At 35.6% G+C, this 19,447-nt stretch overlaps 1 protein-coding gene across 3 annotated transcripts in view; it reads left to right on the top strand.

The window, feature by feature from the left end:
• The window catches only part of CACNA2D1 (calcium voltage-gated channel auxiliary subunit alpha2delta 1), a 367,656-nt gene that overhangs the window by 199,488 nt on the left and 148,721 nt on the right, over nt 1–19,447 (top strand). For all 3 annotated transcript variants that reach the window (XM_071424021.1, XM_071424020.1, XM_071424022.1), the window contains exon 6: nt 15,620–15,749. In XM_071424021.1, the coding sequence (XP_071280122.1) occupies nt 15,620–15,749 (130 nt within the window). The remainder of the gene's footprint in view (nt 1–15,619; nt 15,750–19,447) is intronic.

The raw sequence follows: 19,447 nt of genomic DNA, 5'->3' as shown, positions 1-19,447 counted from the left end.
TCTGCTGTCTATATTGGCCTTTTCTAATCTAATGACTGGGCTTGTTTGTACTTAAAAAAAAAAAAAAATAAAGAAGCACATGAAGGCCAATCATTCTCTGGCCTTTGGATTTCTCAGTCTCTCAGATAAAATGATCAATTTGTAACCCTGCAGTCCATCAATCAGTAATAGACCTTTTGTACTCTTTATCTTACAACAGCAATTATATTCTGCTTGCTTATTTCCCCCTCCCCCCCAGTGCTCCAGGTAATGTGTGAGCACTTGATGATAATTAATGAGTTTTATCCTCACAACAAGGTAGGAGGTATTATATTTCCATTTTTTATATCTTATAGGAAGATAATGGCCAAACTTGTAATTTAGTATAGGTCTCTCAGGTTTTCATTCACTGTCCTTTTCCCAAGAACCCTCTCAGCTTGATATATTGCAGCCTGTTTGTGCACTTTAATTTGCAGGTGTCAACAGCTTGTTGTATTTGGACAAATGCTGCAGTGCTTTCAATAGACAACTGAGTAGTGCCACATTAAGCTGCTCTTTCCCATTAGTTTTCATATTTCTTGCCCGTTTTCTCATCTTTTCCTTTGTACCCCCACCTTATTGGTAGTAATTTTGTTTCACTGCTCAATTCTTTCCTCTTCTTTTATTTTAGTTTCCATTTTATTTCCAATAATTTCATTCATGTCTAGTTTATTTCTAAAACTTTTTTTTTTCTGTTTCCTTGTATTCAAGTGTCGCAGACATCTTTTGTGAAAATCTTTTTCTTTAGGATTTTTTCCCTTCTGAGAAGCTGAGGCCTCAGAAACAAAATGTAAACAATGCTTATCTGCTGCTGTGGAATGCATCAAGTGTGTCTGTGATTGGGCCATCTTGAATGTTTACAATTAATGGCCAACCACAGACCAGATAGCTTAGACTCTCTGTCTGAGACACAAACCTTTGTTATTAATTTATTTCTATTCTTAGCTAGCCTTCTGAGGAAACCTTTCCTTCTATTCTTTTAGTATAGTTATAATAGAATGTATATATATCATAAAATAATAAATCAACATGGAGTCAACATTCTCGTCTCTTGCCTCATCCAGGAACCCCTGTGAACACTGTCACATTCAAGTAATCCACAACTTGAATGTGCACAGAATTGCTCAATTGCCTAATTTTCATATATCCTGAGTTCCTTTCCTAATGTTTCTCTCATTTCCTCTTTGCATCTTGCTCCTTTTCCAAATGTTTTAGTTTAATTTCTTGTCATGGTTTTATAAACTTGTTTCTGGACAAGCTACAACAGCCTAAGGAAATGATTTTTTTAATGATTTGATGGAAAGAACTAAGTCAAACAAATAAAGAAATGTCTTTAACACGAAACCAGCCACACTTCACTGCAAGTCTGCAGTTTCCCTGTAATCCCTGGGCATTAATTGGGAGCAGCCAGTTGTGTCTCCTGGCAGGAGCTGTGTCCCTGGTTAGCACAAGTGATTTATTGGACACTGCCTTCATGCAGTCTCACACTGGCTTGCAGTCATGGCTAACAGAGCTGTGCTCCTTGTGCAATTATTGATCACATACTCAGTGGTAGCAGCATCTTTTCTTTTCTTTTACTGGACTAACATGGAGGCTCTACAATTATGGGTCTCTTTGGACAGCAAATATCTGCACAAAGTGTGAATTCAGAATGTGACTAGGAGTCCATGTGTGGGTTCCACTAGAGGCAAAAATCCAGAATATTCCTATGGTTGATTTTAAAACAAATACATTTTTATTACTTTATAATAAAGAAGGAAGAAATCTTTTGAAACAATAAGCTATCTGTGCCATATGATTTAGGAATTTTTCCTAATTCAGTGATGCCTTGTTATTTTGGAATAATTTGTGAAACATTAGCTCTCTTTAAGCTTAAACTGCAGCATAAATACAGCTATCAAGTTGTGGCTTTGTAAATACTGATGAAAAAATTACATCTACATCAAATTGAAAACTATTGTAAAAATATGAAAGGATAACTGGTTTTGAATGTAAATTCCTCAGAAAAACCATGGTGTGTTTTAACAAACATTTTAGAAAGCAAAATAATTTCCACCCCTCAACTTTCTCTTTTTTTTTTTCTTTTTTTTTTAAATATGAAGTGAAGAATAAATATTGGGCAGAAGTAAGCAGAGACCAGAATGGTTATCTAAAAGGCATGCTCTTTGTGGGAATGCTTCTTACCAAGAAATCTCACTTAGAGATTTAAAAGGCATTGACAGTGGCTTTGGAAGTTTAGTGGATCTCTGCTTATAGCCAAGTCTTGCCTTTTCTACTGCTTTATGGTATCAAGGTTGAAAAATCTGCTTATATGTGCACCTATGATTAATTTAGTAAAAAGAAGTATATTAATGAAATATCCCAGGTTTACTTGTAAACGAGTCTGAACCTACTGTGGATTTGATCAGAGAAATGCTGTTTTTTTGGCTTTTTTCTTCCCTCCAGCCACAAGCATTGAAAATTGCAGAATAATTTCATTTATACAAGTATGATATTTTGTGTATTTTATAGCCAGACATCAGAAAATAAAAGTGTCCTCTGTACACCAGTGTTTCAGGAGCTCTGTTGGGTCAGGTGGAGCCCTTGAGGGGGAGATGGCACCTGAATATGGTCAGCCTGGAAGAGAATCAGGAGCAGAGATGGGGCAGATGGAGGACTCCAGTGGTCCAGTCTCAAAGGTGACAGGTATAGAAAAGACTTCTAGAGACTGAAAGGGTGATGCCAGATTTCTGCAAGCCCAGCAGCCGCCAGTGGCTGGATTGAAAAGTGAGACTGAGTAATGACTGGTCCTAATGATGCTACAGAGGATGCTGGGACAGGGCCTGAGATGATGCTTTTGCATCTCATCCAACAGATACAGATTTTCTCTGGCTTTTCAAGGTTTTTAAACCTGATTCTGATAAGATAAAACCTTTATAAAGCTCCCTTTTATCTGCATATGTAGGAGTAGTTCTGTCTCTGTGCTTTCACTGTGTCTGGGTGCCAGCACACAAATAACCACATCAATGTCCTACCACCTGGGTTTAGCTAAGGGTGGGCTTCTAAGCATCAGGTTTTATTCTGAGCTGAAGCTACTAACTTTCCAATATTTCATAGACAGTGTAGGATATGCATTTTCAATAAGAAATTTGTCTCAAATCATTTAGGATGAGCTTAAGTGCTAAGCTGTAGAGGATCTAGTTTCCTTTTGCAATAGGGCAGCCCAGCAAGAGTAACCAGCTTACTTCCTTATCTCCCTTAGGTCCCTTATTCCCTCTGCTTTCATTGCAGGACAACCAATATGGTTTGACATTGCTGGCACAGCTATGATGGGCTGTATTTCTTTTCATCTTCTCTTTGTCCTTTACTGCTTTGATACTGAAGAAATTTTTAAAATAAGTCATAAAGAATTTCTGCTTTTCTCATTTATGATGAGTAAATGGGCAAAGTCTATGCCATAGAGATTAGAAAATCGTTAGATAACACTACCAATAACTGTGATTTGCACACCCAAGCAAGAAGGTGCCAATAAGTAGGTGTTGTACACACAGCATATCTCTTTAGAGCTTATTTTTATGATTGCTTTTCTTCATGTGTCTATGTTGCACCCATTTTTAGATTTAATTTCTTCTCTGTCTGAATCTACCAAGGTTTTTTACCAGCCCATATTAATGAATATTTATGCATATTTACATACCTACTTCTTATATTTTCTGTTTGTCATATCTCTTGATGGTATGTGGTGGATTTAGGCATGTGAAAATGTCACTGGAAAACATAATTTACTGTTTGTTCTAGACAAAATTTGTACATTCTTGGAGAATGATGATACTAAAATGAGCTAGTGACTAAATCTGTAAATAGACTGAAATATTTATTGGGTTGTGTTTGATGGAGATATTTTGAATTTGAATTTTTTGAGAACTTGGGCTGCATCTGTGCCAGGTACTCTGATTCTCAGAAATATGGCATGGATTCTATTGAGTTTTTGTTAGTTCTGGTTCCTCATTGTAATGTAATGGGTACTAGCTGCACAGAGAAATGCCTTATCCTAGTTTTTTGGGGGGGGTTGTCTTTTTTTTTTTTTTTTAATATAGACAGAGGACACATTTTGACAGGGTAAATGTGCTCTTAAACTGACCTAGACCATGAGAGGGAAAGAAATCGGTGCTGGTGTAAATGATATCTTTCATAATGAACGACTGTGAGAGTAGGACTGCTGATGGCCCAGTGTAAGTAACATTTTGATAACTTTAGAGAAGTTTCATTAGAACAAAAATTTCTAATCTGTAGTAAATGTCATATTTTTCAGCTATATTTTAATTTTAATTATATATATAATCTTGAAAATGAACCTATAGCTTTTGATACTAGACTGTATTGCTTGGAATGAATACTTAAAGTTTATAATAAACCTAAGATTTAATGAAATGAGGACAGAAAATTTGATATATTCACACAGACTCCTTTACTCATTCTATTTTGAGAAAGAACTTCCAAGTTGTTGTACTTTTTGGTTGCTGAGAGTATTCCAAGCCTCTTTCCTGTGCTTCCCAAATATGCAACAAATTCATAGATTTTCTAACTTAGTGTATTCTAGATAGAACATACTGTGGTACATATGTTGAAATAGTTTAATTTGAATGAACATGTTTTAAAATTAACTGCCATGACAAGGTAGATCCATATTTTATCTTTTTTTAAATGTATTTAATTTACTTTTGTGGTGTATAGTAAAATAGTATTTATGGCCAAAATACACACTTCTTTCTGTTATAGAAGGTTCTGTTATAGAAATTAATTCTGTTACAAGACAATGCACAGGATTTTATCTTTCATATTTGGGAAGGAGTGAGTAAGCAGGAAAACCATATTTTTATGTTTTTATCTTTCCTCTCATTGTTCATCATGCTTTATATACAAGAGGACTTACTAATATTAGTAATTTCATGGTATTTTGGCCTCCAGGTTTTTTAGGAAAATTTGAGTGTTCTTGCTGAATTCATTTCTCTCTCACATCAGGAATCCTGTGTTATCTGAGAGAGTGATTTGGATGCCATTCTTTGGAAATATTGGAACTGATAGTGAGGGCATGATTGACTTTGTCTGCCTTAGTACCAGGACTTTTTTGCATTGTTTAAAGGGGAATGTGTTCCTTTTATCAAGTATCACTGGGAAACATTCAGATCTTGCCATTTCAAGGTCTTACAGGTAAGCTTGAGTACAGCCCACGGGGGAAAAAAGGGATTTCTTTGAGCTTCCTATTGCAATTATAGTGATCTATTGCCTCAGGAAGCAGAGATTCTTACTTTTATTTTTTGCTTTTCTTTTTTTTTTTTTTTCAACTATTATGATTAAAAAAGTAGGTGTCAGGTTTATATTCCTTTATTCAAATTTGTGCAAGTCTTCCCTTCTCCCAGATGAATGTATGTTCAAGCTTGAAATGAAAAATACATGATAATGAAATAAATGACTGCCCCAAAGATATCTCTTACCTATCTGTGAAACAGAGTTATGAAATAATAATGGCAAGAGTGATAGCTGTAGTTGCCAGTGTCCTAAAAAAGATGAGACTGTTCCTAATGGGGAGAGTCCTACCTTGAAGGCAAATTTGCACAAAAGAGCAGTTCTTGAAGTCTCCCCATGGAGGCTGAGTTTATGCCACATCAAAGATCAGAATTCAGCCCTAAAGCTGGTGATTCATCAGTTTAATGGAAGGTTTCTTGCTTCAGGATATTTCCTACTGGTATCAAATGCATGAGTGATAACAATTGCAGTGAATGCAGTGTAATTGTTTATTGGTAAATAAAAGCAGGACCAAAAGCTGAACTTGTCACAGGATGTTTATAGCATTTGAGGCAGTGATTTTCAGCAATCACTTTGTTGCCAGATCCCAGAGTTGTGTGTTTGAGTGTTCTGATGTGTTGCTTTGAAATGTGTGGGTCACATTGGCACTTTAAAGTTGTACAAAACAAAACAAATGACTCAATCTGATGTTTTCATATGACTGATCAAAGGTGGAGGTAGGCTTTGAAAATTCCAAGTCAGATCAAGAATCCTGGAAAGGACCACTTACAACATTTTCATATTCAGATGGAGTTAGTTCTCTGTGGTGGTGTGTGTATACTGTAGGTGATGAAATGCAGGTCCTGTTCCTGCCCTTGACTGCAAACAGGAGCATTTCTGAACCAGCTGATGCAATCTGCAAAGGGCCAGAAAACATTCCCTGGCCCTTCCTTGTTGCTCAACATGTTCTGTCCCTTTTGATTTTTGGAGAATAGGTGGGGAAAAAAAAAAACAGATTGAAGGAGACAGTCATATCTATTATCATCAACAGAGTTGAAATCTTCCAGAGTTTTTAGTGTCAATGTGTAAAACAGGGTGTTAAAGGAATTATTGCAGCTCTCTTTACGGTGTATATTGAAAATAAATTTTAATCCAGTGGGAAATCACATTGCCCAGCCCTTAAAACTTTGGAACTCAAACTTCAGCTGACCTTTTACATAAGTATTTTAATTTCCTGGCATTTTAAAACTCTTTCAAAATCTACAGATTGACCTGCGTCTTCTTCCTTTTGGTTACACTTTCTTTTTCTTTGTTTTTTTGTTGGCTTTCTTCTGATATGATTCTTTACTTAGACAGATTATCTTTCTTAAACTTCCCTTAGTTTCTGTGAATGATATTCCTCAACATTATTGCACTGCTAGGATTTCACCATACTAGCACTTTAAAAAGTCATATAAATAGTCTTATGACTATAGTCTAATATATAAATATATTAGTCTAATAGTGTTATGGCATTTTACTTAAATTGTGGTATGGTGTTTAGTCTGCAGGGAAAGCCTGTGGTCCATAGGCCAGTGCATGGTTTACCTACTGCCTTTGTCTGCCTAGATACAGCTGTCATTTAATTAGTGAAAAGCTGCATTAAATTTTTGTGACCACGAATTAGCCTGTGATGTTTATATAGTGTTTTAAGCCCCATTAGTGGTGACAAACATAGATTAGGAGGTCTCCTGGAGGTGATGTAGTCCAACCTTCTTCTCAAAGCAGGTTTGTGCTGTTATGTATGTTGCTATTGACACAGCAGAAGGTACAAATTAAGAAGGAGCAATAACAAATTAATATGCTGCAGGATGTACAAAATCTAGACCTAGCCAGTGAGACTGAAGATAAGAATGAACTGTGAAACAGGATCAGTTGATGGCTTAGCAAAGAATGGCAAAGACAACTGCATCAGATGAAAAAATCTAATTAATTAAGTGTTCACATTCATATGGTATTATAACTAATTCCCAATGAAGCATTAAGATGATTTAACAGTTCTTGTTCTCCAGGGATATGATCTTAAATCAGATGTGGGGATAGTAAAAGGTAGACAAGGTAATTTATTCCAATAAGAGAAGAACAGTTCCTAGTTTGAAATTTAATTGGGTGATGTATGAAAAATATAAATTCTCTAGAGTGCATTTTGGTCTTGAAATTTAGATGACTAAGTATTTTACAGGAATTTTGTCAACAATGGATATTTTTATTTTATTTTATTATATGTGTTTGAGTACACTCATGGGATGTGGAAGATCAGTGAAGGAGGCTATGAAATTTAAAGGATATTTGTTTGTTTGTTTGACTAATAATTAACTAGGTTTTTCTGAACTTTTAGTAGCATTTCAATCAGTTAAGGGGAGATTTGCTTTTCTTCTAGCATGATCCTCTATTCCCAGGGTTGTCCAATGATATTATGCAGTTAAGCCATGTCACAGTCAGAGCTGAAGCAGGCAGATCTGTGCAGCACCTGATTGTTTAAGGGCAGGCAGGAAGGTCACTCTTGGTGAACACCTTGGTCACCAAGCCCTGAGTTTTCCCAGATCATCACCCCATGTGGAAGAGGACCAGGGTGGGATGTTCAGATGGGATCACACATCATGATCCCCAATCCCATGACTGGGATATATAACCCAGGAGGGATAGGGAGATGTTGCCTCAACCTTCAGGAATAGAAGGGATGGATTCAGGGACCTCTGAGCCAGTCAGACACGTGTGTCCATGGGAGTAGATGAGATGGATCCAGGGGTGCTGGTGTCATTGTGAGGCAGCTCTCCAGCATCCCTGAAACACTCTGGGGATTGGAGAGGTTTTCAGTGACCTCAGGGAGGGGAAGTCACATTTATCTTTAGGAAGATAAATAAGTCTTACATTTCTTATGTGCTTAAATATTTAAATATGCATTTCATTTTACCTGTCATTGTAGCTCAAGAGAAAATAGGACAGGACAGAAATGAATCTTTGCATACTCATATTACTACAGCAGACTCAATGTAGATTTGTAGTGAAGGTCACATGCAATCTGTAATAATTAAAAAAAAGAAATTTTCATCAATTCCTTTATTACTATCTTTTAATCTTAAGGGTTTTTTTCTTAGCTTATTGAAAAATTATCTCTTATAAATGTTCATTTTTGTCAGAAATGATGAAAATTATAGAAATATATAATTACCTGAATCATGGTATTTAAGGCACCCTCATAGATGCAATGTCAACTCATTTAAACAGAAGACTTCCAGAAGCTTGGATTTCCATTTTGGAAATCTTCCCACCGGAGGAAATTGGGAAAACCCAGATGTTTTCATCTATTTCTCTAGACTATTATTCATTGAAATATTACAATATTTTCACAGGATCATAAAATAGTTTTGATTGGAAGGAACGTTTAGAGTTCATCTACTCCAAACCCATGCAATAAGCAGGGACGTCATCGACTAGATCAGGTTGCTCAGAGACCAAACCAACCCAGCCTTGAATGTTTTCACAAATGGAGGCATCTGCCACTTCTCTGGGCAACCTTTCCCAGTGTTTTACCACCCTAATCTCTCAATACTTCTATGTCATGTCTGAATCTACCCTCTTTTTGTTGTAAACTATTACCCTTTGCCTTGTATCAAGAGACAAAAACATTAAAAAAAAGTCTTTCCCCTAATTTTCAGGTCTTTACATTTGATCCATTAATTTCATCAAGGATGCATTAATTCATGAAACCAAAGTCATGAAGCATTGAATTCTGTGAATAGGTCAAAATACAAATAAAAAGAAAACATTATTATGTTTGAAATATATAATAATGTTGTGCCTCTCTAAAAGTTCTCATCAGAAGCTGTGAACCATAAAGGTCAGGTAAATGAATGTATAACCTCCCCACATGGTTTTGTGCCATCCATAAAAAATCATATAGTCTTGTATACAGTGGACAGGGACAAGCCTGTAAGTAGCTGTATAGAAATTATCATAGACAAAAGATAGCTGCATTATAAAATTAGCCTAAGAGGCAAATAATACTTTTAAATTATTTTGACTTTGTATTTGGTATGTACTGACATTACTCAGTTGGCAGAATGCTGGAAATTAAATTGCTTCCATAAGAGTTTTTTTTTTTTTAATATCAATACTCAATCCAGGATTCCATTTGTTTTATCATTGACTTACAGTAACCAATTGATCCATTAGAAGCATATGGAAACATTGAAAACACTGAAAGCAACTCTTATCTGTATTAAGTATAATGGTCCTTGAGAATGGCACACTGACAGATGCAAATATAAATTATTTCCTTACTAAATTCCCTCCTAGTTCCCTTTCTGAAGCTACCCAGACCCTACTTATATTTGAAAAAAAAATATATATATATTCTTATGTTTATATATGTGAATATGTGTATGCATATATTCTTATGTTAAAACCTCCCTGTTGTATGACAGGAAAATATTTTGGTTCTTTTGAGCCAACTGTTTTCTTGTTTTCTTTGTAAGTCTTTTAATTGTTTTGTCCCTAAGAATAGGCTGAAGGATGTCACTTAAAATCATCATGTTGCAAAGGGAAGACCAGAGTCCCCCACTGACACACACTGAAAACAAAATAAACCCTTCACAGTTCCATCAGAACCACCTGAATGCACTCAGCAGTCTTCCCACAGCTGGAAAATCACAGCTAGTGAAAAGGAAATAAAAAATGTTATCAGAAAGCAATGCTCTCATTGCATTATCTACAATGCAGTAAAAGTGCTGTGGCTATTAGAAATTCATTCTAGCTGCTCTTCCAAATGCACTCCTAGTCCTTAAAGAGCTGCCCCCAGCCCTTGCTTGCTGCAGGCATTTGCTGCTCTGTGTGCCTCCAGCAATGTCCCATTTTACTCTCCAGGTTAGGTCCAGCTGTAACTTTATAATGGGGCCACAAGCATTTTCAGAGGGACTTGGTATGTGGTTCTACTGGATTATTTTCCTCAGGGAGATTAAAAAAAAACAAAACAGGAAAGCAGCAAAACTAACTAAAACAGAAAAAGAATAAAAGAGCACAGAATTGAGCATAGGAGAAATTCTGTGCTGTTTTAGTATGTGACAGTTTCATGTGTACAGAGTAGATCTGGGAGAGATAATTAAAAGAAGTGAGCCCCAATTGTTTAAAAATTTACATTTAGAAATTTCAGCAGATATTCAGAAATAAAAACCAGGCTGAAAGCTAGAGATGGAAACATAAAACTCCCAGAATTCTGCAAGGTAATATAGGGAGGAATCACTGATGAAGAAATTTGATTATTTATTATTTACAACGATTATAATTCCATCTCTACATTCATTCTTTAAAATGATGGTGGTAGAGAGAGTGAGGTTTTGTGCAGAACACAGTCCCTGGATATGAAAGCAATGTAAAATACTAGCATATTTCTGTTTTACATAAGTATGAAAGCAGGCAGGTGTCATTGTTAATGGCTGAATATCAGTTCAGGAATTGAAAGAAATCTACTTTTATTCTTTCATCATGATGCTAAATCTACTATTATGCTTTGAGCAACTTCTAAATTGTTTCTGAAAAGAATCTGCTTTCAGAAAACAACTGAAGATTGCTTCACTTTGGTGGTGAGTTTTTTTTTGTGTTTTACTGATGTATTTATTGGGTTGGGGTTTTTTTGTAAATAATGTCAGCTTTCTGGTTGTGTTTTCAACATCTGCAAAAAGCAAAAATAGTTTTTATACTAATGGAAAAACCTTCTCATTTCCACAATAACCAGTGTTTTTTAACTAAATGAAAATAGCAGAGATAGAAAATCCACTCATCTTTTTACAGCTGTGATGATGGAAAGTAACTGAATGCTGGAAAGGCATCAGGACAAGTTTGGCTGCAGTGAAATGGGCAGCTAGAATATGTCACAATTTCTTGAAATGATCTTTATCAATTTTCTTTTAGGGGATGTTTTCTTTTTTAGACAAATATTTCAGTAAAACTTCTTGGCATAAAGCTTCCAGTTAACTCATGTAAATTCATTAATTTACGTTCAGAAACCCCTCTAGAGAGAAGTTGCATTATTTCTGCTGTGTACTTGGCTTATAAAATGATGCAGAAGGTACCCTTCAGTTTATTGGACATCATGCCAAGAAAGATTTAGAAATAATCACAAAGAATAGCTACAAAAAAACTCATTTCTTGTGTTTTAGCTGCTGTATCAATTTCCTTTTATCCTGATGGTGAATGATAAACACATAAAAAAATCAAACTTTATTTATTAACAAAAATAAAAGCCTTAAAATTGCATCAAATGTGAACTGGAAATAGAAATGAATTTTATCTGCCTCTCAAGGGAGGATAAAATTTGTCTGGAAATTCATTGCAGTGAAATGAGTGAGTTATTTTGCTGACTGTCAGTGGTAGGTAACAATGTAATGCAATAAGTGAAGGAATAGATAGAAAATTAATCTTCAGCCACTGTCTCCTGTGGGATTTTTCTGTGCCAGTATTGATTGCATTTCAGCTCCTGACTTGAGAGAGAAATTGGTTGGAGTTGGGTTTTAATTATATTCACATGCTGGATCACTTTCCATCAAAATAGGTGTTTTGCTACTTTTCTGAGAACCAAGTTTAACAGGGTATAAAACAGTACCAACTGACACCACAATCTGTCAGGCTTTTCATTGAAATGCAAGATTAAAATAATTAATAACATTGAGGTTTTCCTTTTTAATCATTCCTTTTTTTTTTTTTTTTAGATACAAGCTACTTGAAATTCAAAATTTTGCAAATTAAAACCAAATAGATTTATTTTCTATAGAAGAATCCACTATAGTATAAATTTTGTCTTGTCAGAAGGAGTTCCGCACTAATTTGCCAATAATGGTTCTGATACTTACCTGTTGTGTACAGAACTAGTTCAGACACCTTTAGATTTACAGAACAAATTGTTCCTGTGTGAGGGTACCTCAAAATTTTTAAAGGATTTTGTTATTTTTTGTCTTTGATTTTTGGGCAGATTGATGTGCTATTTCAGTGTCAGAGCTGTACATCATAAAATATTGCCATGAAGGTCAATGAGAGCAGTGTGAAAACATCTACATTACTTTATGTAGTTTTAAATCCATTGCCTGCATTAATAAAGTTGAGAAGAGTTTTTAGATTAATGGTTTTTTTATTTGGTATAATGGAATATTTGTAGGAATAACAACAGAGTCAGTCACAGTCTTTTTCAGGGGGACCTGTGTGTATTTGCTATTAGAAATGTGAGAAGTGGATTTTTTTTTTATTTTTTTTTAAGGCATTGAGGTCATAATTAATTAAGTAGTTTCAATTTCAACAAAGTTTAATCAGATTTTGGCAGTAGACATGAAGCTTCTTTTGTAGAATATGAGTGACTGGAAGGACTGAAAGGTTGTAGTTATTAATTGGAATGAAATTGCAATATCAATTAGAAGAAACATGATCATTTTATGCTGCTACAGGAATTCCGAGCAAAAATCTAAATATATTGTAATATGAAAACTTCTGTGCAAGACCTGCTTAGATGGATGGATGGAAAAATGTGTGATTCTTGGGATTGCTTTTTGTAGGGCCAGAAGCTGAACTTTAATGAACTTTGGCTAGTCAGTCCATTCCAGCTCAGGATATTCTTTGATTCTATGTTCACACCCTTTCTTTTTTACCATACCCATTCCTTCCCATGTATTTCTTGTGGAAATTTAGTTGAAATAAATCACTCATTCACATATTTTAGTATGGTTATGTGACCTCATGGTCCTCAATTATTTTCTGAAGTATACTGTGAAAGCCTTGAGGGTTTATAGTCATTGCTACTAATTTTTAGAAATAAGGCTGTTAGAATGTTTTTTTAATCAAATGACTTCCCGACAGAAGGGAGATTTTGCCACATGAATGATTGACTATTGAGATTGCATTTGCATAATGAGACAAAGTCATTACTTTGAGCAACTTGAAGCTAAAAGATAACTTATGGAAAGAACTCCAGAATTTGTCTAATGCTTTGCATGCCAGGTTGGGGCATGAAAAAAAAAACCTGTGGGATAATATTAAGCAAAAAAACACCCAAGTAACAAACACAACAGAAACCTATGAAAAATTGACCTAAATTGCATTGTCTGGAGCTGTCATAATGCTGTGTCATTTCAAATCATATGATGCATGGACTGTTACTGATCCTGGCTTTAGTCTGTGCCCTTCCAAGTAAGTTATAATGGTTGTGAGCCTTGTCTGGATGCTGGCTGCCCACAAAGCTGTCTGTCACATTCTCCTGTACCACCACCCCCCTCCAGCAGTGGAGGGGTGAGAAAATAAGACCATAAAATACTCATGGATTGAGATAAAGACAGTTTAATAAGGAAAAGCAAAATCCAAACACTGAAGCAGTGGAAATAAAAAATATTTATTCTTTACTTCCCCCCATCAGGCAATGTCCAAACACTTTTTGGGAAGTAGGATCTTAGGACACACAGCAGTTGCTCCACAAATACTCCACCTTAATGATGAATGTCCCCTCTCTCCTCATTTCTCTGAGCTTGTAGTACTGAGCACAACATCATTAGAAAGGAGTATCTCTTTGATCATCTTGGGTCAGCTGTGCTGGCTATGTCCCCTCCCAAAATCTTACTCATTCCCAGAATGGGGTTAAATCCTTTACAAAAAATTGACCTTGTCAGCATAAGATGTAGTAGCTATGCTACATAAAAATAGTCAACATGAGTATTGAGCTTCTTTTTTTCTGGAAGTTTAGTAGACTTGTGAGATTCGTCTCACCTAATTCTAGGCAGCTGTATTGCTGACTTCTACATCTAGGTGATTTGCACTAGAGCTACTTCTACAATCAATCAAAAGTAGGAGACACCTCTAAAGCATGATTCATGTCATGGGAAAATAGGTGTCTAATTAGGATAAGATGAATTGCACTCTAAACATTCCCATTCCTCTTCATTCACCATGAAGGCAGCCTGCAGTGATGAGCACAACACTGCTGGCTTGTCGAAATCGGTGGCTGTCACTGGTTAGATGAGCTCTGCCCTCTGTATTTCCAAAGGAAATCAGTTCTTTAAAACCCACCCAGGTTTTTAGGCTTACTTCAGGCAGCATTTGAACCTGCACTTAGAATGACAAATACTTGTTCTGTAACATTGAGATGAAGCAGATGAGAAAACATAGGCAGTTTCATTACATGGCATTGTGGATAAGCTAAAGTTTATCTGTCTATACTTAGATAATAGAGAAATAGATAAATATATAGATAATAATAATAATAAATAAATAGATACATAAATAGATAATAGAGGATAATAAACAGAGTGGCCTCAGCACAGACATGCCCAACTGACCATCAGGTGCTTCATTGTCAGCACTATTTATCAAGCATAACACATTTCCAAAAACTGTTGGCTGTATAGTATTAAAAATATCCTTATAATTGCCTCCAATAGCTGGCCTGAGTAATCATTCAGTATCAGAGTTGCTATTTTACTGCTTGAAGTGGCAGTGGACCCATGGCATGGGGCCTCTCGTTCCAGCAGAGACAGCTGAAGGCACTCCCACCTCTTTGGCCTTCACTACCTCCTTGGTTCCACACTTCAAAAAAATCTCAGCTTTTCAAAATGGTTAAGAATTAGTACAAACTGACTGAATGAATTGGAAGGAATCAAGAAATGTGTATCAGGGTGAAGACAGGTGAGAAAAGATGGGAAGCCAAGGCAGACAGGTGATGGTAAGCACCTGAGTGTTTAAGGACCTTTCTTCTTGGACAGATGTAGCCAATACATGGGATTTCACTGAGACATGCTTCGAATAAATCAATGAAAAAAAACTAATTCAATCAGAAATTTCAAGAAGGCTTAATTTCCTTGCTTTGTCTGGATGTAACACCTGTTTCTGAAAAATCTCTTTATGCAATATATATGGGTGGTATCATTTTTAGATTTGTGATTTGATCTGCATAAGGAAAAAAAAAAGTAATATTTAAGATTTGGTGAAAATTATTACATGCTATAAAAAGTAATTAATTTGCCTTGTGTTATGAGTGTAAAAATTCCATGCAGTTATGAAATTGAAGTGTGTAAGGTGTTTAGGTTCATACTTTTCTTTTGCAGGTCTTCATTTCACTGAAAGCATTGGGTAAATCAAAACTGAAAGCAAACTATACATAAATATTCCTTGACCTGGAGAAACTAATTTGGTTTATATAGAAATGCAAAATGTTAGCAGTGAAAGAAAAGCTATGATTGTTTTACATAAAAAGAGAAAATGTGAGTGGCATTGTTTTTAGCACATGTTTTAATATTTTTCTCTTTCCGTGTTTTTCATTAAAAAGCCTGAAAAGAATGAAACTGAATCTGGCAGCCAGAGAATCAGACCAGTATTTGAAGACGATCCTGTTTTCCGACGGCAAACATCTTACCAGCATGCAGCAGTCCACATACCCACAGATATTTATGAAGGCTGTAAGTGGCATTTGAACAAAATGATTTTATATTTTAATACTAAGCTCATTATTTGTGTTCCATTCTTAAAACAATAATCTTAAAACAGTGTTTGTCTCCATTTTTAGTACAGGTTTGCTGTTATTGTCACTGTTACTTCTTTCAGTGCTACTTCATGGATGTGTTGTATTAGGGATATCATTAATTTTTTGAATTGGTAGGTGCTGCAATTAAAGTGATCCGTTAGGATTGGATCTGAGTTTCACAAATGTAACTGGAGGTGAAACAAAACCCTTGCATATGGGTGATGATCTGATCCATTCTTTCTCTGTGCTGTTCACATTTAATACAAACAATTCTTGACAGCTCTTCTTTACACTCTCTTTGGCCTCAGGCAGGGATGAATTCTGAAAACATTTTTAAGTATCTCATGAGCTGGTACAGTTTAGGGAAATAACATGCTGTGTGAGCTGGTAGTGCTAATATTTCATCCAGTGCATTTCTAGAATTGCAGTAACAGACTGGCAGAGAATTTACATAAATTCTTTCTAAACTATGCAAATAATAATATATATATGCATATACAGATGAGGATTCTTTAATTGTATTTCAAAACTAAGTATTTATTTTCAAGATGGAAATAAGTCCCTATGCTCATCATCAAGCAAAAATCTCTACACAACAAAAAGACATTTCAGCATTCAAATGAGCTGCATATTTTTTAAAATTAAATAGGATTTCTATTTTTAAGTTTTGATTTTTTTTTTATTTAAGGTCCTAATTTCAAGTATGCAGTCTTTTTCCTCTTTTAAAGTCTCATCAACAGGAAAGAGACCCTAGTGTGACCTGAGCTTTTTAAAATTCATGGCCACAGTTGCGTGCAGCTTCCATAAATGGCACAGGGATGAAAATGGAAATGTCACTGTGATGGGGGAAAGAATCATAGTAGCTCATATTCTTATATGGTGAGCTTGACTGACAGACCTAAAGGATTATTCTGGGATTCTGGCTTTAATAAGTGCTAAAGTGCACCTTAATTGCAGGATTACAGAGAAGTGACAGGCCATTTCCTTTTTTTTTACCATTTTTTGAAGAGAATTGATACTTCACTGTTAAAATGTTAAAAAAACTTGTCTCCAATTAGGATATTTGTAAATGCCGTGTGAACTTTGGTATAAGATTGTCATCATAACACTACATAAAATGTTTTCTTATTGTGTTGAATTTAACATTTTAAGTGGAATTCCTGAGGACACACATCCCTTAAAAAATGTATACTATGTAATGTTCCTGTACAGCACAAAAATCTGGAAAGGAAGACAGATTATGAATTCCACAGGAAAGGTACAAATTTAGTATCTAATAAAATGATAATAGCAGAAAGAAATGTACATTTCTGGACAGAGAAATATATGTGCATGTGCAACATATATGGTTTATGATTCTTGGATCTGGTTTTTATATTAATTCCCAGAGAAGTGGAAGCCTAGAAAATTACCAGGAAGTCTGTAATTCTATGTCAGAAAAATCACGTTCTTGTATGGCTGGGTAACTTTTTGTTACAGATGGAATTTTCAGTGATAACAGCTTGAGAATACCTAAAAGTGACAGATTTCATGTCAATAAACACAAAATGTTCACCAGGTTCTATTTTACAGTTACAAAGTTCATGTGTCATCTGAAACACAAATGAGCAATTGTGAGGTAGTCATTCACCAACAGATTTCCAAAAGTAGAATTTAATGTTGTTCTTTTCACATTGTGATATACAAGCAATTTTTGTAACTCTAGAAAGACAGATAATGCATCTTGAACACTGCTGTAATTTTTCTGCCTGTTCACAGGAGCTAACCTGTCATTTCTTGGGAGGTTTCAGTGTCCACTATAACAGGGAGCAGCTGCACATTTAAAAATCCTATCTGCAATTCCTTGTCTAAATCCCACTCTGCTTGGAAGCATTTGCAACACAGGCATTACAATGAATCCTTCTGAAAATCAGTGGAAGAGACACAGTTCAAAAGTCTTACAGCTTGGAAGCCAATTTTTTTGACTGAATTATGCCTTGGCAAGCAGATTTCATTTTTTCTCCTTTATTGTATATGCTTTGCAGGTGGCCAAGAGAAACAAAGAATTGCTCTTTGAATCTCACAGGACAGTTTTCAATGACCAGCTATTTGACTTGACTATTCCTCCTTGAGATTGTCCCTCTCCCCTAGAGACAGGTTGTTGTCCCTAAGGTAGAGGGACAATTACTGTCAGGATTTTCACTTGGGCCTGTCAATCACTCTTTTTCATGCAATTATTTTCTGTATGAAACTAGGAATTCTACTCTTAACCACAGAATCATAAGGGTTGGAAGAGACCTTTAAGATAATCAAAATGCTATCCATTAAATTTTTTTCTATTTATGTTTCATTTATATTGCAGTTATTGCTTATGATTTTTAGTGATTTTTTAAATTGAATCAAATAATGAATTTCTGACCACTTATATTTTTGAAATTGGGAAACTTTTTTGTCTAATAATTCTATAATGGTGCACAACCTACTTAAAATCTAGTGTGGTTGATAAAATAATATCCTTTTCTTCCTACATATATAGTGGTTTGCTTTGTTGGAAATATAGAGAAGAGCTTCTTGTGAAGTAGTTCATGTATTTCACCATAAAAATATGAGATACATCATAACAAAATATCCATTTACTACATCCAGGTTATTACTTTGTGAGTTATTTGATTGTAGAAAGAAGTATTATGAGAGCTGTTCTTTTTATTATTATTATTATTATTATTATTATTATTATTATTATTATTATTATTTTCTTTTCCTGGATCTTGTGCCAAAACCTATGCAGAGACAGGAGAAAGTCTAAGGAGTTAATTTACTTGCCTGTTTCTGAGGATTGAAGAAGGGAGGCAATCCCAATAAAATAGAACCAGATCAGACTTTTAATTCAGTATTTTTCAAGAGGCCCATTTAGGTTTTGAAATAAAATCAATCTGCAGCTGAAAACAGAACAGACCCTCAGGTCCTCTTTCTAACACATGCACTAGGAATTAGTCATGCATCTCCTATTAGTAATAGCTGAAGTCTTGTTTCTAAATCCTCATTAAAACTGTACCCTGCTTATCCCTAAGCAGAATACAGGAACTGCAGGCCAGAAGTGAGAGGGAATCCCTGGCACAGGGAAAGCAAGGTTAATCTTCCCAGTGGATACACCACATGCCATCGCTGTCAGGGTTCCACTTTTCCCATCTGCTGCAGTGATTCCTCCAGGTCTGTGTCTGCACTGGTGTTGTGGTTTGAGGTGATGTGGAGGGATAGAATGTAAGAAAATAAAGATATTGCAGAAGGCAGTCTCACACCTGAGGAGTTGCAGCTGTACTGATCACCAAAGATTAGGAACAGGCCTGCCCTTAACTGGCCACAGCTGTGTCCAATAAGATGACGAGTGCTACAAAAGAGTGGGGTAGCTGGGTGAGGAGAGAGCTGGAGTTGGTTGGCTGGTGGTGAAAAGAGCTGGAGTTGGTTGGCTGTGCTGTGAAGGAGGCAGTGCTGTGAGGAGCTGCCCATGAGGAAATCACTGAGGAGGTATGGGAACTGTTGCAATAATATGATAACAAGCTGAGGTGTTAGACGAAGCACACAAACCAGGTTTGCTTTTTTTCTGAGTGGTTATTCCTACTTTACTCCCTTTAACTCAGACATAGTGCTTCCACA

This window comes from Agelaius tricolor, unplaced genomic scaffold, assembly GCF_023055355.1.
Source record: "Agelaius tricolor isolate 1412-34295 unplaced genomic scaffold, bAgeTri1.0.p SCAF_3, whole genome shotgun sequence".
NCBI lineage: Eukaryota > Metazoa > Chordata > Aves > Passeriformes > Icteridae > Agelaius > Agelaius tricolor.
The sequence above is the reverse complement of the archived record's forward strand: the minus strand, read 5'-3'. Positions and strand labels throughout refer to the sequence as shown.